This window comes from Coturnix japonica, chromosome 3 (assembly GCF_054131305.1).
Source record: "Coturnix japonica strain WE chromosome 3, WE-NBRP24, whole genome shotgun sequence".
Taxonomy (NCBI): Eukaryota; Metazoa; Chordata; class Aves; order Galliformes; family Phasianidae; genus Coturnix; species Coturnix japonica.
In genome coordinates, this window is record NC_140665.1 from 37419240 (window position 1) to 37441280 (window position 22041).

Genomic DNA, 22041 nt, shown 5'->3' on the forward strand with positions numbered 1-22041 from the left:
CCATGCTGGGAAGCGGCAGCCCAGAGAACAGAGGGTGAATGAGGCGCTGGGACGTTCAAACCCTGTCCCTGATATGGCTGTGCCTCAGCTACCTGCACCCCCTCTACCCCGGGAAGAAAATGAGTACAGGCCTGTGCAAGCAGACCCAGGTGAAGCACACATCAGGATAAGCTCCTGAGAGCAAGCAGAGGGAGGGAGGCTGCTACTTTTACTTGTTATACTTAAATCTTGATTTGCCTTAGATCTTGCCTTGAGCAGTCAGTCATAGCACTGCCAGTGAGACAGGATGCCACCAGGACATGGGGACAAGGATTTGCATTCACCTCATGCTGCTGAAAATGAATATAAGCAATGTGGAAAGAGTCCAGTGTGTCTGATATAAAGCCCAATAAAGCCAGGGGACGGGCAGTTTCTTCACAGACCCTGTGAGGAAGCCAGGCAAAGGAAGCTGCACCCTCCTTCCCCAGGAAGCCTGGCCCTGAAATCTTCCAGTGATGGAAGCTGTCTTGGGGACAGGATGTTGTCCTTTGCAGCCTCATATCTCCTGCTGTTGTCAGCACATTTAGCAAATTCTAGGATCTGTTTTTCTCCCCTATTCAGCACACTAGCAAGATCCACCATAACCAGAGATGGAAAGATGCTCTGTGTGCACACTGTCCACAACTGGTAGGAGGACATAGTGGCATTTAGCATCTGCAAGGGAGGTGATAAAGCTGTTTTCTCCACAGGATGTCAAGTTGGTGTGGCAAACAGAAAGTAGGGCCTTTGTAGGTACCTGGTATGGGATAAGCATCCTACATACACACAGTAATGGCTGTGGCATTTTTGATGCATCCTGAAATATCTCATGGTATTGCTAAATTCATAGTGGCTTGGCAGAGGGCTGAGGAGGGTTTTTATTCATTTTTTTTTCTGTCCTGCTTCTGTTGTTGGTTCTTTTTATTATTTTCATTAGAAACCACAGCACTCCTCTCTACTACTGCAAAAATCCCAGAACACTTGAAATTGCCTGAGCGACCTGCTACAGAATTCACACTGCTGCTCCCCATGCTGTTGAAAGCTGGCTCACACCAGGGCCCTTCAGAGCATGAAACCCACAGCAATGCACAGTGCCAGCTGCAGCCTCCCTCTGCACCCACAAGCAGCTTTCCTGCACAGGGCAATTACAAAACACACAAGGTTAGTTTTATTACCACATCCAACAAGCATGAAAGATGTCTCACAGACCTACGGAATAATTGCCAGTAGTTAACACTCTCCCCAATTCCTGCTCAGCCACGGTGCATGTTTGCAGGCCAGGAGGACAGGAGCTGCCTTGTTGGGACAGGGTGCATAGGCAGCATGCTGCTCTATCCTCATATTGAGGTTCCACTTCCCAGTGGCCACTAGCAGTGCATTGCAAGGGAGCCCCAGCAGTGCTGTGAGCTCCCTTTGTTTTACAGATGGTGGCTGAGCTCCTGGAAATTAAACTATTCTTCATGCGTAATGAACTGTGTGCGTCCTGCGTGGCAATAAAAATATCAAAAGTAGTGCTAAGAACTAATGCACGCCATAAATATCGGTGAGAATTTGTAGTATTTTTGCATGGCCATTATAACTAAACTATAAATGAGGTTTTTATTTTAAGCATTTAATATTAATCAAATGGCTATGAAAATACAAAACAAACAACTGTGACACACTCAAGGCCTAAATAATAAAAAAGAAATGGGTGATGAATTCCTGTGAAAATTTAATTTGCAAAATAAAGAACCTTGCATTAATAAGACATAATTATATCATCAAATATTTACCACTGTTTTCTGGAATCCATTTTGTTTTTGTTCTACATCGTAAAGCAGTGGGTACAAAAGCCAGCATGGTGGGTCTTGTCCTGACTCTTTTTATGCCACCAGGTCCCACACATCTGCAACTCCAGTTCTGGTGCTTTGCTTCATTATTCTCCTTTAAAGGCTCCAATGCCAAATTTAAGATAGTATGAATCTTTACTTCCTCTCCTCTTCTTTGTTATTCAGCACACAGTGGTGCACTTGTTTCAATCCAGATCTCGAAGGAGTATAAACAAGGTGGCCATGGTGCTTGGCTGGATGGGTCTGGGTACGTGTGCTTCCCCAAGTTCGACCACAGAAAGCAGTGAGAGGACAAAACAACACAGAGGCTGCCGTGTTACCTCTTCCATCTGAAAGCCAAGTCAAGGCTGCATGATAGCAAGGGTGACATGGATTGGTGGCCATGCCCACATCCTCATCAGGAATGGCCCTTTTGGTGATGTTTTCCTTGGCTTTTGCAGGGCACAGTTGCTGCTGTCATTGATTCAGATACTTCTTGCTTAGCTCCGACAGTATTAAAAGATTAATTGAGTTCTTTGGTTTTTGGGTTTTTTTTAGGTTAATTTGGAAAACTTTCCTGATTATACATCTGCCAGTGCATTTTACACCTCTGAGGATTGGGTTGATTAGAGAATCAGTGAGAATGATTAATTTTATTCATAGAAGGAAGGGCTATGAGCGTGCTGCAAGCAGAGCCCACAGTTGCACTGATACTTCCTCTAATTGTTCAGCTGGGTCCCTGGCAAGCCTGAGCTGAAGCTGCACAGACTCATACAGCATACTCTTCTGCCAGCCCAAGCTCCTGCAGCCCTGCAGAGCCAAGCCAGGCCCAGCCTGTCTGCTAGCTTTAAGCCTGAAGTACAGCCTTCCCACACAGCAGCAATCTTAATATCACTAAGGTTGGAAAAGACCACCAAGATCACCTAGTCCAACCATCAACCCACCCTCACCATGGCCACTAACCACATCCCTCATTGCTTCTTGAACTGCTCCAGGGACGGTGACTGCACCACCTCCCTGGGCAGCCCATTCCAGTCCCTCACCACTCTTTCTGAGAAGAATTTTTTCATAATACCCAATCCATGCCTCCCCTGGTGCAACTTGAGGCCATTCCCTCTTGCCCTATCACTGTTACCTGGGAGAAGCGGGCGTCCTGCTCCAATGGGGGAAAAGCCAGAGAAGAGAGGAGGATGGTGGCAACCTGAAGGAGGTGGTTCTTGGGGAAAGGTTAAGAGAACTGGTTTGTCCAGTCTGCAAGAGTGGAGGATGAGGGCAGATTGGAAATGTGTCAGATATGTAAGGATTGCCACTAGACCAACTAGTCTCTAGGTAGTGGGAGAGGGAGGTGAGCTCAGTGAGAGTGACCTGGGTTAGGTCTGAAGGAAAAACATGTCTAACCACCAAGAGAGGCAAGCCCTAGCAGAGGGCTGTCCCTGTCACCGATGGTATATGTAAAAGGTTAAACAAATACCGGTTGAGGAAGACAGGAAAAGAGGGAAGGGAAGGCCAAGAGGTCCTGGACGATCTCTGCAGGGCCCTTGAGCCTTACACACATTCATGGCTGCTGTGATTTGGGCTGGGACAGTGCCCAAAATGTCCAGTGAATTCCAGCTGTGAAAGTGACTTTTCAGCTCAGGTTGTGTGTTGTCCTAAAATGGTCCTTGGGTTTGCAGAGAAACAAAATGTGCTATTTAGGGCACTGACAGCAGCTCCATTCCCCCCAGACACATGTGCTTTTTAATATTTGAAATTATTTTCTGCAGCCCTACTTCAAGCCTGGCTGAGTCTTACACTCATTCAGATCAAAGATTCTTTACTGGCATTACTACAATGCTGGCACTGCCAAAGCTCACATATAGTACAAATTAAACGATAAGTTATATGAAATAATGTTTCATCCATATCCAACACTAATACTGTAAGACGTAGAACCTTGCCTCCTTCCTCCCCCAGTAAATAAATAAATAAGTAAATAAAAAGAGACATGGCAAAAAAGAGCAGCCAGGAAGAAAGGATAAGTTATCCATTGTTGTGCTGGCCATTAGCTTAAGGAGGAAGAAGGGATGAGGTTAAGCCAGTGCCTTTTACTGCAGAGACATGGAAGGGGAGGTGTGGACAGGCTGCCAGGGGTGTGTTTAGCCCACCAACGATGAGCGCTGCAAAAAGCCATCAGGGCAGCCCACGCCTTGCTGTGGGTCTGTGCAAGGCTGCTTGGGCCTCTGCCTGCTCCTTTGGCATCTGGGCGGCTGCTGCAACCCGCCTCCCTGCTGACACAGAGGTTCCTCCCCAGTGCAAAAACAAATGGCTGAGCACCACGTGCTTCATTTCACACAGGGCAGAAGCTAGGGCAAGCCCTGTCACTCACCCGCAGATATTTTGGCAGCGTCAGTAGATATCTGCATGGGGAATTTCAGTCCCTGCCCATCTCCAGTGACAGCACGCTCTCTCGCTGAGTGTGGCATTTGCTAATCATTATTCCAGTGCAGAGAGCAGTTTTGAAGCTCTTCAGTCACAAGAAGCACATTCCTCTGGGTTTACCCTTCTCACGTTACTGGCGGTGGTGTGACCCCAGTAGCAATTTGCGCTTCTCAAGTGAGGTGGGCACTGGCCTCCCATGTCCTGGTGCAAGGTGGGCGAGTCCCTCCTTGCTACACCTCTCCTGTCAATGGAGAACACTATCTGTAAGATACCGGCCCGCCATGCTGGGTACATGTTCAGAGTCAGTCCTGCACATTGTCGGGGTTGACATTGGGAACTGGCATATGTTAATGCTGCTGCACCTACACATGTGTCTGTGGGGCCTTAGCTGGGGAATCCGATTAATTTCAGACATGCTTCTGCTGAAGGTCCCCCTGTTTAGTAAAGCTACCACGAATGTGTCAGAATAATTTTCCCCCCTTGATTTAGGGCTTTATGCCACAGGTCCTTAACTCTTAGTGGAGTCTGGCCAGACAGTGGAATGTGCACTTTGTATTTCTGAAATGAATGAGATGTTCACATATGAAATGGACGGGTGAGTTTTTGGCAGTGCTGAGCAGTTACAACTACTGCCACATCCACTCGGAGCACGTTGGCACACAGCACTCTGGAAAATTAGGCCATGTTTCTCCAGTGCAAGAGGCTCATTGATGTGAGGGACATCAAATGCGTAAAATTATTTGCACTTCGCTTCTTAATAACAATAAAAGGATGACTCATAATTACCTTCTGGGAATATTAAAATCCTAGACACAATGCCTCTTGCATTGAACAGTGAATCCGTGCAGTGCAGTGTATTAAATGTTCTTCTTTATTACAGAACAGAGATGTCTAATAACTCCTGAGCTCGGATTTCACCGCAGTATTTATAATTCACACGCATAATAACATTTTTCCATTTAACGGCCGGGGGCAGACGCCACAATATGTTACATAGCCCCAGTGCAAATAACAAGATAGGATGATGTCATTTTGTAGCGTTCCTCTGAAGCAATCTAAAAATATTCTCTTGCTTTTCCACCTTTAATTGCAGCCTTCTTCCTCCCGCCCGATGCTTTTGCTCCAGTTTCCATAGGAACAGCTTCTATTGTATCCCTGACTGCCAGGGGAAGGATTCATGCAGATGTTGTCATCGATCCAACACCTTGCGGCAGCTTTATGGCGCATTGTCTTTGCGTTTCCTGCTCTCAGGTCTCCCTTCTCCCCTGGTGGGAATGGCTCTGGACTCTTCCTCCCGCACAGCGCCTTTGATCTGAACGAAGGGAAGGGGGAAAGTATCGATTGGGTTTTGTTATGAATCCTAATCCTTCCCCGAGCACTTTCTGAAACCTTAAAGCAGTGTGCCACAGCCACAGGTTTGCTTGTCTGGTTGTTAAAACGGGTGCCTCACAAAAACACTAGTGGAGTGTTCAGCATGGGGAGACCCTGATTTAAACCTCTTTCTAACATGGCGTGGAAAACTTCTGTTTCATACCGAGCTGCTGCTGTTTTACTGCTTGCATAGTCTGATCAGAGCCCTTTCTTTGCCTTTTTCTTTCCTCTGTTTTTTTTCCCCCGCTAAGCGCCGGGGGAAGTTTCCACATTTTGGCTGCGCTCATTGTTCATCCTCTCCCCACCCATGGCTGTCGTTAGAGCTTGGCTTCAAGGAAAAGGGAGGGACGCAGGAGAGCCGTGCTGGAAAAGCTGCAGCATGGTGTGTTGCAGACATGAAATGTAGCTGTAAGAAGGAGCAGAGAACAAGGAAATCTGCTTAATCACCCATTGTCTGCAGTTGTTTTGCATTCCTCACCTCTCGCTCCGCTCTGGAGCTGGATGGTGTTCTCTTGATTGTACGAACCTGACAGGCCCATCCTAATGAGTGTGTAACCGAAGACCCAGGCTCGTGCATCTGCATTATTTATCCACCTAAAGCGGGAGCTGCTCTATATTTAGCGTGTGATGTCAGTGGGTTGTTTGCGTCCTTCGAAAACTGGCAGGAAGCCACCTCTCACATGATACATGAAATCACTGATAAATGCTTCTTTTCACCGAAAGAGAAACAGCCTCATAAATGCAGCTCTTTGCCGCTTTCATCCTCTCCCTTCTTGCCACACTCCCTCCCACCTCTGGGATCTGTCTCCCTGTGGCAGAGCTCAGCAGCAGCTGTGAAGTGGAAATGAGTGCAAGAGGCAGCCGCTGCCCTCCGGAGCCCTCCTGCCTCTCCCCACCCTCCTCAGCCCTGGAGCTCAGCCAAAGCACTGGTGAATCAGGCGGAAGGGAAAAAAGGGAGAGAGGGAGGGAGAGCCGCTTTGCGGGAGACGCTGGTATTCCTGGTATGTAATTAGTTTCAGTTGTTTTGAGCAGGCGGGGAGCAGGGGACAGGGAGTGCTCCCACGCTGCTGCGCAGTGCAAAAATGGCACCCTGACAGATGCTCGTGCTTATCTGCACCAAACGCCTCTGTGATGTGAGCGTCCAGCAAACGTTCGTACTTTTGGAGGGGAAAGGCAGCCCGCATGCTTTGCTATGAAACCAAAGGTCATGCAAAAATAGCTGGTTTTATGTATGAAAAATAGCTCCTATTGCCAGCGCTTCAGCTGCCATTGCCTGGCAAAGCTCCACCGAATTTCCACGGCCTGCTTGACGCCAGCTGCAGGCTCAAGCCCTTATTCGGCCACGGGGTGTAAGCCAGCTCCATGCAGATCCTGAGGCATGGCGTGCTTTCCAAACCCAGCAGGTGCTGGGGTCACAGCATGGCTGCACGCTCCGTGGCTGCACCCATCAGGCCACCTTCCTGCTACGGTGCAGCACAACAGCTGCAGCAGCATCTCAGCACCAACATGAATGTGAGCGTAGGAAGCAGGCTTAAAGGAGGCTGCTGTGAGTGAGGCTGCTGTGTCCCAAGCAATGCCAGCATCAGCTGCTTTCCTCATGCCACGAGGAGGGGTGCCTTGAAGGAAAGCCAGGAAGGGGGAGATGCAGCCCTTCTGCAGAACCATGAGGAGCAGATGAATGACTTGGCCTGCTCATTAAACAACCTCATTCAGGCTTCCGCTCCACAGGCACTGCTTGGTGGGTTTGAACAATAATGAATCAGGAGGAAAAACCTGCCCCTGAAAAGTTCAGGCTGAACCAGCAAATAAGATCAAATGCAGCTGGAAGTATCATGCGACCTGCTAATGTTCAGAAATGGCATCCATGCAGTTCAAGCTTATTCAAACCAGCATTTTGCTTTGGTTTTGGTGAACAGGGCGACCTGCAGGTTAAACACCAGAGAGACATCTGGGAAGAATTAAACAGGGAAAGGTGGGGACAGAGCCTCAGCGTAAAACGTCTCTCTATAGAGAAATATGTTAGGTAAGGTAATAGATGAGACTGTTGTCCTCCCTGGAAAAGCACTGTGAAGCTGTTACATAAAAGCTCATTAAGGAATACAGCCAGCCGTTGCAATGAGGTGATGGTATCTCAATAGTGCCAGATGTTTGCTGTTCCAGAAAGAAGGAGGACAGACTGCTCCCTAAAATTCACCCTGTGTCAGTGGGGTGCTCAAGGAAACTCTGAGTGAGGCTGTAAAATAAAGAACCATACTGTTTATATTGGCAGCTGCCAGAAGCAGCTAGCTGCCATCTCCAGACACCCAGTGGTCCTGATAGCTGGCACTGCCTGTGCACTGGTTTACTTCACACCTCTCCTTGTTTCAGGAGGTGTTCTCATGGAGGTTCTCGTTCTGGTGCAGTCAGGTCCCGTTGCACACATCCCGCCTGTGCCTTCAGCATCATTAGAAGCTGAGGAAATGAAGGGAGAAAAGGCTGAACTCAGGGCAGGCAGGGCTGGCACCGACACCGGCAGGTGGCCTTGGGCAGAGGGAAAACCACAGAGGGGTGACTCAATTAGGAGTACCGTCATTATTTTCTTCCCTCCGGTGAGACCTCAAAGATAACCTGTGAAGCTTTGCTCATGAGCAGAGGTGATAGATGGGTGTTCAGCAGACACAGCTCTGCATCCTCCCTTGTATTCCCTGCAGCATGAAGCAGCTCTCCAGGCTGGCCACTGCAGAGGGTACATTATACTTGCTGCTTCACATTGGAGGATTTAAGGGCCATTCAGCAGATTATCTAACCCTGGAAATACAACTAATTTGTTCTGCTGCTCTTAAATCTCTCTGCTAAAGCAACAGAGATAAAACTGCAGAATGTCAGAGGCAGAGCCGGGAGGCTAAGCCAGATGTGCTGGGTCTCTCTGCAGGGCCAAATCACAGTGCACATCTTCTTCTTTGGCCCCAGCACTCGCATCTCATGGGCCGTTCGTCACCATCAGTAACGTGGCTGTTCTGTTCAAGGGGATCAAAACCCGTTCTTGCATAATTTCACAACATGTCTGTAACCCGGTTCTTTACAACTTGAGCAAAAGACAAACTGCTCTGTTATATTTCTTCACATACCATTTTGCCTCGTGTGAATCTGCAAACAGGGAAAGTATTGACGTATGCCCAAAGTCCCTAAATCCAAAGCATTTCATAAGAAATAAGCCGTTAGTGACCCACCATTCTCTCGCATCCAGAACAATTTCCATCTGAAATCCTGACAACAATGGGGTGATTCAAAGCTCACAGATGTTTCATGAAGATTTTCTCACAACATCCAGTCAGATGGATTTCACAAGTGGTCTCTGTTTGCCATCAGACAAACACAATATATACTAGATTCACCTTTACCCATGCGCCACTCGACTGAGGCTTCATCAAAGAAAGTATGCTTTTCATCATGCTTTATACTGGCAGCAGAGCTGTGCCCAGAAGCACTTTGCGCTAAACCTTTTTCTTTTTAATACTTATGGGCTTATTGCTCATCCTCTCTCACTCAGGACATGGTGGGGGCTTAACGAAGGGGAATGTTGCTTCCAACGTGGTTGTGGTGTGGCAAGTGGAGAGCCTTTTTATGCTGGGCTGGGGAAGAGAAACAGATTACTTTCCCTATAGTGTGATTTTGGAGCTCAGCCTCAATTGTAAATGTGATGCCCTTCAGCATAATCAGCCATTCCCTTGTTCCAAGCTCTCCTAAGTGCCTGATTGACCTTCACTGTCCCTCCAGCTCTCTATCCCGCCTGGCAACAGATAAGATAAAACTTGTCAATGTGTTGGAGAGCTCTCACAGATCTTTCCCATGCGCATTAGGTTGTATTTGTTCCCTGACATTGTGTTGCCCACTTGTCCAGCTTTGGCTGTGATTGATGGAAACTAGCAGAAGTTTTTTAAACAAAACTTGCAGTCCCACCAAAAGGAAAAGATGGGGTCAGCTTTAGCTCACCGGTGTGAGAACTGCAGCCATGAAGCAGGGTCACCTTCTTCACCTTTTCTGTGCATTTTATGCCCCACCCCCTATCTCTTGGCTGCTGGAGGACAAAATAAGATATAGTGGGACCTGTGGGAATTGTCTTCCCCTTCCTCTTCCTCTCACCTTCACCTCATCTGCCTTCTCTTTCCTGTCCTTGTCATTCTCGTGACTCTTCCTTACCCTCTCCTAATAAAGCCCCCAAAACTGATCTCAAAACCCTCTTCACATAGGTCATGTTGTAGAGATGGTATTTGCAAATTCCTTTGGTTTCTTCTGCTTCTCTGTTCACACGCTTTTATTGTCTTGTCTGTCTAGAGATAGCTTTTCAGGTCAAGGTCTGCCCCATGTTTCAGATCTGTAAAATGCCATGCAAAAACGTAAGTCTGTCTGGTCTGTACAGAGAAAAACAGAGAAACTTCACGTGCATCCAAAACCACAACAAAACTCAAGCAAAAAATGCTTTGAATTGAATTTGTCTTTTTGTCAGTTGTGTACATGGGATCCTATAGCTCTTGAGTAATGTGATCTGGACAGAGACAGTGAAAAAACTTCATCAACTCGTTAAAAAGACTCATCTTTCACCAAAGAGAGGCTCAAAATTTGAGAAATAAAGCTGTTATCAAGATCCTGAGCAGCAGAGCTTGAGCTTTTATGAGCCTGGCTTGTGGGAACTGAAGCTGGAGGAATCATCCTCACTTTGCAGTCTGAAGTCTCCTGATGGCAGTGTGCTTTGTTTGCAGGTAGTGAGGTGAAGCAAATTGTTCGTGGAATGCCTCGTGACTGCCTGGCAGGTCTCGGTCCTTCCTGTTGCCAACTGGGGATGGTGTTCAGTGTACATTTTCAGGACCATCTGATGGATTTCCCTTCAAACACAACAAACAAACCAGACTCCAAAGAACAGTACATGTTCCGGGCACCTAGAAGCAGCTGTAGGGAAACATCTCTTGGCTGGCGCTTCTGCAAAATGAACCTCATGCCCTGTGCAGTGTGGAAGGGGCAGGTGTGATAGGGCATGTCTGGGCACCTGGCTCCTTGCAGCTGACAGGCCTTGTCGGTGCACCTCCACGGGCTCCTCAAGGAGGCCAAGAGGAGGCGGCTGACAAAGTGAGGTGGGCAGGGGCCGAGGGCCCCAGGCAGCAGTGAGGGGAAGGAGTGCCTCCATGCAGCGGATTAATTGTTCCTCTGTGCTGTTTCCTGACTCTTTGAGAAGATCCTTATAAAGCCTGAAGTGGAAACAGTGATGCAGAGCCGGGGAGGCACTACCTAATTTCCTCCTGGCTGTACCATATACCGCCTACGGCTGGTGGGGCGAGGCTTCCCTGAAGCAGCAGCTCCCCTGGTAGCAGGTCGTCTGGATCACAGGGAGTGGGCACACCAAGGGAGTGAGCTGCTGGCTGCTTTGCTGCTCTCATGTCTTTAATTTGGGAAAGCTGATCATTGTGTGCTTGCAGGGTGGGTGGAGGACACTGCCGCTCTCCTGCTCTTAGTGACTATGGTCTGTAGGTCACACAAACAGCTCCCTCAGCAAGCTAGGGGTGCCCAAGTTGGGTTACCTCAGTTGGAGGCTGCTTAGCAGCCAGTACTGCAGTCAGCCAGGAAATCATGGTGGTGGAGACAGGAAAGGTCCCAGAGATTAAGGTGGCACAGCAGCAGGGTGTGTAGCAGCGTTCCCAGCCTCCTGCAGGCTCCTCAGCAGCATGGGCAAGGCTGAGCCGTCACGCTGGTAGCCATGTGAGCTCTGGGAGGTGGCCACCCTCCAGCCCCAGGCTGTGGCAGGCTGACGCCCATAGTCACCTCCTCACACCCTGCCCTTGGCCTGGCTCCTGGGTTCAGATATTCCAGCCCTGCATGGCTGTGACTCCCACTGCTTTGGGTCAGGGGTTGTCTGGAGGGACGCAGTTGTGTCTGCTAGCTGTGGTGTGACACAGTGACTCACTGCTCCTCAGTTTTACACACATCATGGGCCTCATCCGGACTTCTGCACCATCCCAGGCACCTTCCTTCTTGCTGTGCTGAGCAAGTGGACACGTGAGGGGTGACCATCCCCAGGGAAAGCTGGTGAGCGCCTGTTTGCCAGGCTTCTCCTCCAGCTAGGTAGCAGCGGGCACCAAAATAGAGACAAAAACTTTCTAGTTGTTTAACTCAATTCCTGCATTATCAACCATAGAACAGCTGCAGGAGAGTCTGGCTGCAGAGGGGCCATACGCATCGCTCTGTGTTTGTGTCTCTCCATTAAGAGCCTATCCCAGCAGAGCTCACTTTCATTGCCGTGACTAAACCATTTCCCTCAAGGGCCTGGTCAGTGTCAGATGTGCACATGTGCACCATCCATTTAAATCCATAACAAACACACGCACGCACTTTGTGCAATGACGAGGCCTCCGACTCATGAAAAAAAAAAAAAAAAAAAAAGTGTTTTAAATGATCTTGGAGGATCTTTGTTGTCATTCAGCTCTGAGGAACAAAACCCACACCTCCACTGGGGATGTGCAGACAGAGAAGGACCGGACCCCACCACCACCACTCCTTCCCCAGCCGCCTCCTCGGGACAGAGAAACACGACCCCAGCACTTTGCTGCTTGGAGCAGACTTCCTGCTCAGCCCTCCCTCCCTGCTGGCTCCTGCACGGAGCGCAAAGGAAATCTGCTTAGCCCTTACTTTCTCACACATGTTTCAGATGTGCAGGGGTGTGATTGTAAACAATGTCATCAGCCGTGCCAGAGCTGTCTGCTCCTACCGCGCTCTGTTCCCAGCACCCCAGGGGTTCCAGTAATAGGGCGTAAAGCAAACAAAGCAAAACAGTAATCTGCTGTTCCAATTGCATTTTTGTTTTTAGAAAATGTTAATGATAGGTTATGTGATTACCCTAGGTTTGGCTCCACTTACTCTTTATTAAGCACATCTGGTATTTAGTAACAGTGTAAGTAGCAGGAGTTTTTCTGGCACGCAAATAAGATTATCCAACGTTGCCATGCAGCATGGAAACTCCTCAGGGAAGCCAGCGAGCTGTGCGGAGATACAAGACTTTCTTGTCGGCCGGGCAGCCAGCCAGGATAGCTGAAAAATGTGGATTGGCATGGAGCTGTTGCCACGCAAACACTTCTGGAAATTTCTGTGTCGAGGCCTGCCAAATCCTTTATATGTAACATGAGTTTCTGTCTTCCTCAGCAGCCCATTCTGAGCCTGAGCTCTCCTGTGCACTTTAAAAAGGAAAAAAAAAAAAAAAAAAAAAGGAAAGAAATCCAATGCAATCCTTGGGTCCTGTTTCCAGAGCACCACTGCCAAGCTAACGATTTCACTGAATTAGGGGAATTTCCTCAAACATTCGTCTGAGCTACATTAAGTACAACATGTGGGAGACAACTGTGCTTCCTGGAGAAGAAAGGAAAGCTGTCTCACTCGGTGGAGACTGCCCAGCGTCTAGCAGGAGAAAAACAACCCGCCATGACAAGAAAATGTTTTTTAAAAACTTGGCACAAGAAGTGGGTTTTATTTATTTTGAACATCTTTTCTGGTCTGGCCAATGTAGCTCATGGAGAGAAGAGGTGTTGCCGCTGGGGCCTGCAGCACGGAGCCAGCAGGTCTGGGCTCTGTTTCTGGCTCTGCCATGGCATTGGCCTTCCTTTGAGGCTCAGCAAAGCCTTCAGAGGTGGGTCCCGTCAGGACCTGTGCTCCGCTGCGGGTTTAATAGAGGTAGTGTTTGCCGGTTTCATATGTATTTGCATGCATGTAGGTTCTGCATCCAAAATCACTAATCCTCTAGGTTCCTTAGGGGAAGCACTGGGAAGGATATGGAGCAGAAAAGCAAACGTTCATCTGTTGCTCCGCTGTACTTGGCTCCTGCTCTTGCAAGGCACTGGCCCTGGGAGCTTTAAACTTGGTTGCTCAGCATCTGGGGATCTTAGTGGGTGTTCCTTACAAACCCCGGTCAGCGCTGGCTCTCCCGCTCTAACAATGGGACACACATATTTATACCACAAGATTGTTGACTTAGTGACGGTGCCCTTGGGAAACAGTTAGCCCAGCCAGTTTCTAGACTTTTTTTTTTTTTCTTTTTTCAGTGAAAAGAGCATTCAGCGTAGAAGCTGGTCATGAGCAGAGGGGATTCAGCACAGCAACTCAACATCACACTGTGCACAATTTCTATATGGCTGGCGTCCAGCTCCAGCGCTCCATTTCAGTGTGACTCTCCTGTCGGTGGGCCAGCTCACAGCACGGTGGGGAAGTCCCTGGGTGAGGCGTGCAAAAGGAGTGCAAAAACCCCCTGCCAGGCACTGGCTGGCATTGTCTGGTGTCTTAGCTGTCCTCTGCGGTGAACTTCTGATGCAACTTCCAGCCACAGGAAAGAGCATCTCATCCAAAGAGCTGACTTGCCTCCAAGCTGCATACCAGCATAAGGGGAAGAGGGGATCTGGCTCTACTGCTGTGCGCCTGTGATCAGAGCAACCCTCCCTGCTACCAAGAAGGGCAAGGGAAGGGGTATCAAGCAGCCTTTTGTCTGTACAGCACCAGAGGATTAACAACAGCGACACAACAGCCATAGCTCTCCAAAGGAGAAACTGATAAGCTGGGGATTTTCCTGTCTGCTGACCCACTCTTTGATACTCACAACTAATAACCTCCCTGTGAGTTAGCTTATACACAAGCAGAGCTTCTTTTCAACCTAGTCTGTGAGTGTCCCTCCCATGATGGTGGCTCCCTTGGCTGTAGTGACATCTGAAGCTCAGAAGGGGCATCTTGCTGGGTAGGGACAGAGAATATTTCCAGGGCAATGAGGTGAGAGAGGATGAGAATGACTCACGGTGTATGTAAGGGAAGGATTTCAAAGACAGGTTGGATGAGGCTTTGGGCAACCTGGAAGGTGCCAATGGCAGTGGGGTTGGAATGTGATTATCTTTAAGGTCCTTTCCAACCTAAATCATTCTGTGATTCTGTTATTACAAGAATGGGGAGGAGGAAGTTGCAAGGCTTGGAGTGAGAGAAGTGAATTTCCTCAGGGAGGTAAAGACCAAAGAAAACATCAGTTAAGAAGAACTGGGGTGGAGAGTGAGAACTGACAAGCAGGAGCAATGAAATTGAGGAGGATAGTTGCCAGGAATTAGTGGGAATGGCTAACAAGGAAAGAGAGAAGTAGGTAAAACCACTGTGAATAGAAAAGGAGCACGAGAGGGAAGAGAATTATTTTGGGAAGAGAGAGTACAGAACAGGAGAGAAGAGAATGTTATGGAGAAGACAAATATATCAGAGGTGAAAACAGGACAAATAAGAGACATGGGAGAAAACAGGTAAAGCAAAGAGACTCCTGCTGCTCTTAAGTCAGCGAAGTTTCTTCTTACTGGTTCAGTATTGTGTTGCAATGTCCCAAGAGGCATTTTGTTTCTGTGGTTCTTTTGACTACTTCTGGCTGATCATTCTGAGTTCCATAATAAAGCAATTATAAGAAAAGGAAGAGAAAATAGCCTAAAAATCACCAGAATGTGTCACAAGGCTTTGTCTGAAGGACTGCTCCCTTCAGAGGGAATTGTTTCTAGAAAAGAATTTAGATGCTGACATCCCCAGTGTGCATGTGGCCGTCCTCAACGTTGCCTGGGCAAGCTGTTGGGGCTCAAAGGTTTCTGAGCCCTCCCACCCACTTTGTTGTAAATGACTCTGTTCTGCCTGGGAGGGACAATGAGGAAGGGAGGATCCCAGCAGATACCTCTTGCCAGAATGCTTGAGAATCCCAATGCTGGCTCTGATCCTGCAGGACTTAACCAACATTTGTTGAAAGTGGAGCAACTCAGAGCTCAGGGTGGCTTGGCTCCGCACACCGCTCAATGGGAAGTCAGAAAAGCAGGAGCAGGCCGTAGGTTTCTGTTCTCATCTGACCCTTCTTTTCTTTCCATGTTTTGCTTATATTATACTTGGTGTCTTTCATTTACTTACTGAAGTGAGACATAAACATTTTAAATTCAGGAAGTGGATGGGCCTGGCAATTACTGCACCACTAAGAAACATGAAACCCTTTTCTCTGGAATTATATAATCCCTGCTATGCATAAGGGATAATTGAACAATATCTTAACAATATCTTACAATAAAGGGGAAGGGCCGTTTGATTAATATAAGCAAGGCGTGTGACTATTTCGCATGTGTTAAGCAGTGGTTCCACAGGATAGCAAATTTGACTTAGAATGCCCTGTGCTGGGCCAGGACATCACAGCCGGGTGCTGCCAAGCACTGAGTTAGCACAGACTTACTGCACTGGTTCAAATATGTTTGACAGACTCTGGCAGACATCATACTGAGCCAGGTAACGTCTGTCTGCCAGTCAGCACAAAACTGGCATAAATACCACATTGTGTGCTCTGGCTATTTCAACAGAAATGTAATTGTGTGCTTAGGTCAGATCTGGATCCAGCATGCACAGGGAGGTGCTCCTGCAGTGCCAAAATCTCATATTAATGAAGCTGGAAGTAGAGCCATGGGCATTAGCTGCATGCTCTGAATTCTTAGGAGTGGCGGCAGTTTATGGAAGTGGGTTTTTCAGAACAATTATGAAAGACCATATTATTTTTTTTTCTGGAGTGACAAAATTATTTCCTTTGTTTCCAATAATCTTAGCATTTGCAAGTACTGGGTCAGTCCTTTTGTTTGCTGCACTCGTGCTCTCAGTGTAACCAGTGCTAGAACAACCGGTTCCTCTGCTCTCCATCACTGCTTTTGTCCACTGCAGCTATGCCAGCCTGCTTGAAGATGCTGGCCAAGCATTGTGTTGACTGCATTGCTGTGAAAATAGTGTTCCATACACAAAGTGTTGCTTAAACATTTAGCACATGGAAGATAGAAGGAAGTAACTTGGTGGATCAAACCAGCCTCCCCCCCACACCACCACTACTTGGTCTTAATGTACATATTCTAGTGATTGCCAGAACGGCCTTGGGTATTTTCTTGTTAAAGTTTCATGACCAAATTGAAAGAAAGCTTGGAATGATTTCTCTGCCTCTGGGGAAAATCATAGACTCTCAACATTATGCTTAACCACCCCTGCTAGAGATGAGTTTTTCTTGGGGCTCATAAAGCATTCTTGAGAGAGTAAAATTTTTGCCTTGTGACTGCAGCATATTGCAGCAAGCGTCAGGCACTTTCAAAACCATTTCCTGAGAGGATGTAAAAGGTAGACTGAAATTCAAGGGGACACGTTTTTCTCCACGTTCCCAATCCTCCATCCCTGTTCTGTAGGAAATGCAGCACAAGACTGAAATCTCAGGAGACTAAGGGGAATGCTTCCCCTCATTTTAGAAAGGAAAGCAAGTCTCCAAAATTGAAGCTAAACCTGGGTAACTGTAATATCACTTGGCACTTACATGCAGGTTTTCATCTTCAAGCCACTTTACATTAAGAAATGAATCCTCAGGGCTCCCCTGTGGGGTAGGTGGCTAAGTATTATCAGGCCCCTTCTACACATGGAAAACTGAGATGGAGATGTTAAGTACCTTGCCTAAAGCCACCAAGGGATTCTGCTGCAGAGATAGGATCAGAGGTTAGTAGTTTTTGTGCTTTCAGTTCTCATGTCTATTGCGTCACTTCAGTACAGAGCCAAAACTGAATACTGAAATGACCCAGGAGTGGAGTGATTCTGGCTGGTCAGGTGTGTGCATGGCTCTTTCAATGGTCAGAGCTGTACAGCTGTGCACAGCAGAATGGAGAAAGAAGACCTAGCAGGTAGGATGAAGAAGTATCACTCTCCTTGACTTCCCTAAGCACATGTTGGTCACTAGGCCAGCTCACATCTAGCTCAGTCTTCACTTAAAGCTACAAGGCTAAATATTTTCCTTAGTGGCTCTTTTCACAGGAAGAAATACACCTTTAGATGGAGATGCTGCTAAGACCAAGGGTAGTGTCCCTCCATTTTTGCATGAAGCAAAAGTTGTAGCAAAACAGAAAACTCCCTCTCCAGCTAAATTACACTTGAGCAGGAGTGTGAAATCAAACCCAGACCCTGTGCCCTAGGCTAAAGCAGTTTCTTCAGTAGGTTTAGAATTGTTTAGAACCCTGTGCTCTGTGGTCCTCACATTATGCAGTCCAAGGGGTCTGGGTGTCCATCCAGCAGAACATGTTGGGTTGTATACAGTCCTGTTCTGAAAGCATCAAGCTGGAAGGAGTAGGAAGCCTCTATAGACTGTGGCCACACTGTCTGATGAGGAACACAGATACTGCTCTGCACAAGACTAATGGGGATTCACACACCTCACCTCACTCCCTGACTAACATGTGTCTGGGACAGAAAACAGCATATTAAAAAGAGAGCTCAACGTGAAAACTGGAGAGGTTAACTATTACCAACTGCCACAAAAGGAACTGCATTCCCAGTAGTTCATGAAAGAATGCTCCTGTTTCAGTATTCTTCAGGGAAAGACAGGCTTACTTTTTCTTTACCGAATGCCTATTTCTATCAGCAGCATTTCCTGTGTATTGTAAAACCATGTCGCTGTCACATCAAGATGTCATCAGGCATTAAAGCATAACAGTATCTCTCGCAAGCTGCCAATGTGTATTTGTGGGTGTATATTTGGGATGATACATCATAATGGGAACGTTCCTGTAATGCTTTTGATTGCTGATGTTTTATTTCTGACCCTTACATTACTGTGGAACTGGCACAAATGCATCCATCTACCCTCTGTCTGCCGCTCTTCATGTAGTGCACATGTTATTCCAGTAGGGAATTTTGCACCTGAGGGGGCTTTCATTTTGGAACAGAATCAGAGGGTTTGGAAACTGAGACCGATCAGCACCCAAGGTTTACTGTGATTATGCACAGGAAAAAATGGAAATCCCCAGCTGCTGCATGAAGTGGCCTGGGTAAGGATGATTCTTGCACTGAGAATACAGAACCATGTTTGCTCTGAGAGTGAGAAGCTGGCATTCACTCACTCCTGTGAATTTTGTCTGAGGGTTTTGCCCTGAAAATGGCCTAGATTTACTAATTGGTCACTAGAGATTATGAACATCAGCCTTACGTGAACATTTCAAAAAGACACTATGATGATCTTTCTGGAGTTCTCTGAATAAGTCTAGGAGTCGGCCAGCAAATTGGGTGGTTTCAGTAAGAGAGACCGTGTGATAATGTCTGAGTCACATTAATTGGACTGTCAGAGGTTACTGGACCACACCAGCAGGGTAGTGAAGCTGTCAGGGCACTGACACTGGCTGATACGTATCCTGTATTTTAAAATTTAACAATATGACTCCACCTAGACGAGAGTATTAATTTGTCTGGAGAATTTTTGCTTGGGCTGTGCATTATCTGGAGAAGGGATTCCACCATTCACCAGTCCTGAGGAACCCAGCTGAGCTGTGTGTTCATTCAGAGTATATCCCTTTGGCTGGGGTCCTCATGAATGAGCCCCTGGTGATCAGCCACCGTGGTCAGAGCTCACACCATTGACTGCAGCGGTGACTCTATGCATTGTATTGATGGTGATCACATTTTTGCTAAACATCGAAGTTTCCGACTGTGCAAAGTGTGCACACGACACATCTGACTGAGAAAAATATGCTTTTAATATAATGTCGTATGAGCATGTGGAAAAAATCATGGAGACTGTTCTCCATTCAGAATTCAAGCACAACAAACTGTAATTACATCAACGTTTGTTCTTAAGCATTTCATTAAGTATTAAGGAAATATAAGCACGTATGTTAAAAATTGTGCAAATATCCTCTGGATTGTATAGAAAAGACTGGATTTTCTTTTCTCATTGGCACTGTGTCATAATTTCATGAGGTCACTACTAACTGCCATTGTGCAGGAATGGGCCTGCGGTTGCCACCCACCATGTGTGCAAGGGCTGCAAAGGGAAGACATGTCTGGAGCACTGCCATGTGTATGGTGTTTGCAAATGTATCCTAAGCTGTATGCCTCTTTCTTGCTTCTTCTAAAGTGAGCTAAGCCAGCCCAACCCTTTGTTTAAGAATAGAGGCTCCTTGGTCATCAAACATTTCATCTCTTCATGAGTCGAAGGCAGGGTAACATTACTGTTTTAATGTTCTGCACTGGCCTGCTTCATGAGGGTGTTATAACAAGACCATCCATCCACACCAAGTGTATTCTTTTTGAAAACTAAAGGCAATTACTCAGTCATTAAAAACATTGCATTGCAGTGGAGAATGCTTTTCTTGTCAGCATCAGAGAATGGAAATTCTCCAAGGTGAGGGGTTAGTTAGTTCAGGCACACTGCTCGTGGCTCCATCAGGGATGCTGCTGAAACTACGCGGCTGAAGAACTACCGGGTGGGTAAGGCTGGAGGTTGTCTGCCAAAGCACTGCAGTGGGAATGTGCATACTGAACCCACTGAGGAGGTGTGGAAGCTGAAAGAACCAACATGCACGCTGAGAGCTGCACTGGGCTAATGGAGGGCTAATGCAAGGGGTCATGGCTTCTGGGGAGCTGTCAAGTAAGAAGTTATGAGGCCAGACATTGTTTTCAGAGCCACTGTTGCTTCGGACAGGGCCTAGCTGGTGGGGAACAAAGAACAGAGTGGGGAGCAGAAACAACATCATGCCATGGTGGCTGCTGGCAAAAGGGAGGCAGGAATGCAAGGCAGCACCTGGCAGATGTGTGAGGTTGTGGCCTGGTGATGGTGAGCATCCCCAAGGAGCTTCATGCCATGTGGCTGCTCAAGCTAACAAGGTAGACACTGATGTCCTCTGGTTTGAGTGCCAGAGGTTAGGTAAGGGGGTGACTTTGTAAGGTAAGGGCAGTTACTCAGTCAAATCAACTTTGGCTGCTGTGGAATGGTTGCCCTGAGTGAGGCCTGGGAGGGTTGCCATTTTCATCTTCCTGTAAATAGTTTTTCTTGTAAGTACCCAAAATACCAACCCAGCATTCAGGCTGTTCTGTGAAGCTGACTCCCTCTGGAAAACCTGAATGATGAGGTCAGTGTTCTTTTTGCATCTGCCAGGAGTTAACACAAGAGCAAATAGTACTGAAACAGCTTTTATTTTGAAGTGCTCTTTTCCCAAAACTCGCTTTAAATTTTATCTGACAAAAGCGAAATAAAAGGAACTGGTGCATTGGCTTGCAATGGTGCCAGCCGGACTAGGCATCAGATGCAGGCTGGAATTCAACTGTTTTATTACCCACAATGTTCACCTCAAGATTTTCTTGGGGACAAGAACAAACTTAGCAGCTTTCACAGGCAGGATACCAGCATCATGGGAAATAAAGTGGTATGGGATTACTGCTGACAGGATGCAGGCTGGTGACCCTGTGAGCTGCAAGGTTGGTGACCCCATGAGCTGCACTATCAGTAAGCAGCAAAGCAGTGCCCTGGAGTGGTTTTGAGGTGCAGTTAAGGACTGGAAGTGCTTTCCCTGACATATGGTGTAAATCTGAGACTATACTCAATGGAGGTTACTCAAGATTTCATCGTTCTTCTCCTCTAAGCAAGCCAAATTACTGCTTAGATAATGGCATAGTAATTCAGGATCCCTAGATTCCTTTCCTGGATACTCCCCTGCACATTTCTTTTCTCAAGGTGCTGGTGTTGGTGTCCGCTATGACAAATTGTCTTGCTGACTCTGGAGCTGACGTGTTTTGACTGCTGAATGCCATGCCTGGCTGGGAGTCCTTCACCCAGCCTTGGCGCCGTGTATCCGGGCTCTCCTGTCTGACTTGTGAGACTTCGTTAATCCCTGTGGAGCCCTTGGGAACTCAGAGAGAATTGCAACAAGTCATCATTAGTACACAAAGAAACATTTTATCCCATATTATTACCAATAGCCCATCTTATTTTCCACTGTATCACTCAGTGGAGCAACTGGAAGGCTCTTCTTCCCCTGTTGAACACCCAGCCCTTCACAGCGCGTGGCCCTTGCTTGGACTCACTGTGCTTCAGGGCACACGTGGGTCTGTGCAGTGCCCTGTGCACATGTGTACGCCCGCAGAATCGTGTTCGGGGTGAGTTCCAGGTTAGCCATTAGATTTCCCCTGCTGTTACTCCACTGTACATATTCCTGGTAGATTAGAACAGATTTTTTTTATTATTATTATTACTATTTTTTTACATGCTCTTCTATAAAAAGTGTGCTGTATTGATTGCAGCAGAGTGAGCTGCTGCGGTTGATATGTGAGCGCTAACCCAGATAGGGATTAGCATTACATCAGACATCAGGCGAGGGAACCTGGCGAGCTGCCAGCCTGTAAAAATGGAAGGCATTTGCGTCACTGTTCCCTTGGTAATGCTTCTTGGAGCCATGTCAGCTGTCCCCCGAGGTTGTTTCCTTAATATGTCAACAGACATTCCTGAATCTTTAATGCTGAATAGCTCTTTTTCCTCTTCCAAAAACACTTAGGTGACAGAGCAGCTAGTGTCTCCCGCTGCCTGGTACATTAAAAAATTATTTGTCTCCATAGACTGGGATTAATATCTCTTGGGGGA

At 47.3% G+C, this 22041-nt stretch overlaps 1 protein-coding gene and 1 long non-coding RNA gene across 4 annotated transcripts in view; one reads left to right on the plus strand and one right to left on the minus strand.

Moving 5' to 3' along the window:
- LOC107311417 (uncharacterized) overlaps positions 1-14854 on the plus strand; it is a 24872-nt gene extending 10018 nt beyond the window's left edge. The window contains exons 1-2 of one of the 3 annotated variants that reach the window (XM_085543399.1): positions 6358-6619; positions 10358-12858. In XM_085543399.1, the coding sequence (XP_085399525.1) occupies positions 6358-6619; positions 10358-10623 (528 nt within the window). In that variant the 3' untranslated portion in view covers positions 10624-12858. Of the gene's footprint in view, positions 1-6357; positions 6620-10357; positions 12859-13678 lie in introns of those variants that run through there. The other 2 variants (XR_014944747.1, XM_085543400.1) reach the window with 2 other exon arrangements.
- LOC146761355 (uncharacterized) lies at positions 5096-6265 on the minus strand. The gene is made up of 2 exons (XR_014944754.1): positions 6145-6265; positions 5096-6024 (listed from the first exon to the last, which is right to left on the minus strand). It is a non-coding gene; the product is annotated as an uncharacterized LOC146761355 (long non-coding RNA).
- Positions 14855-22041: the final 7187 nt, after the last annotated feature.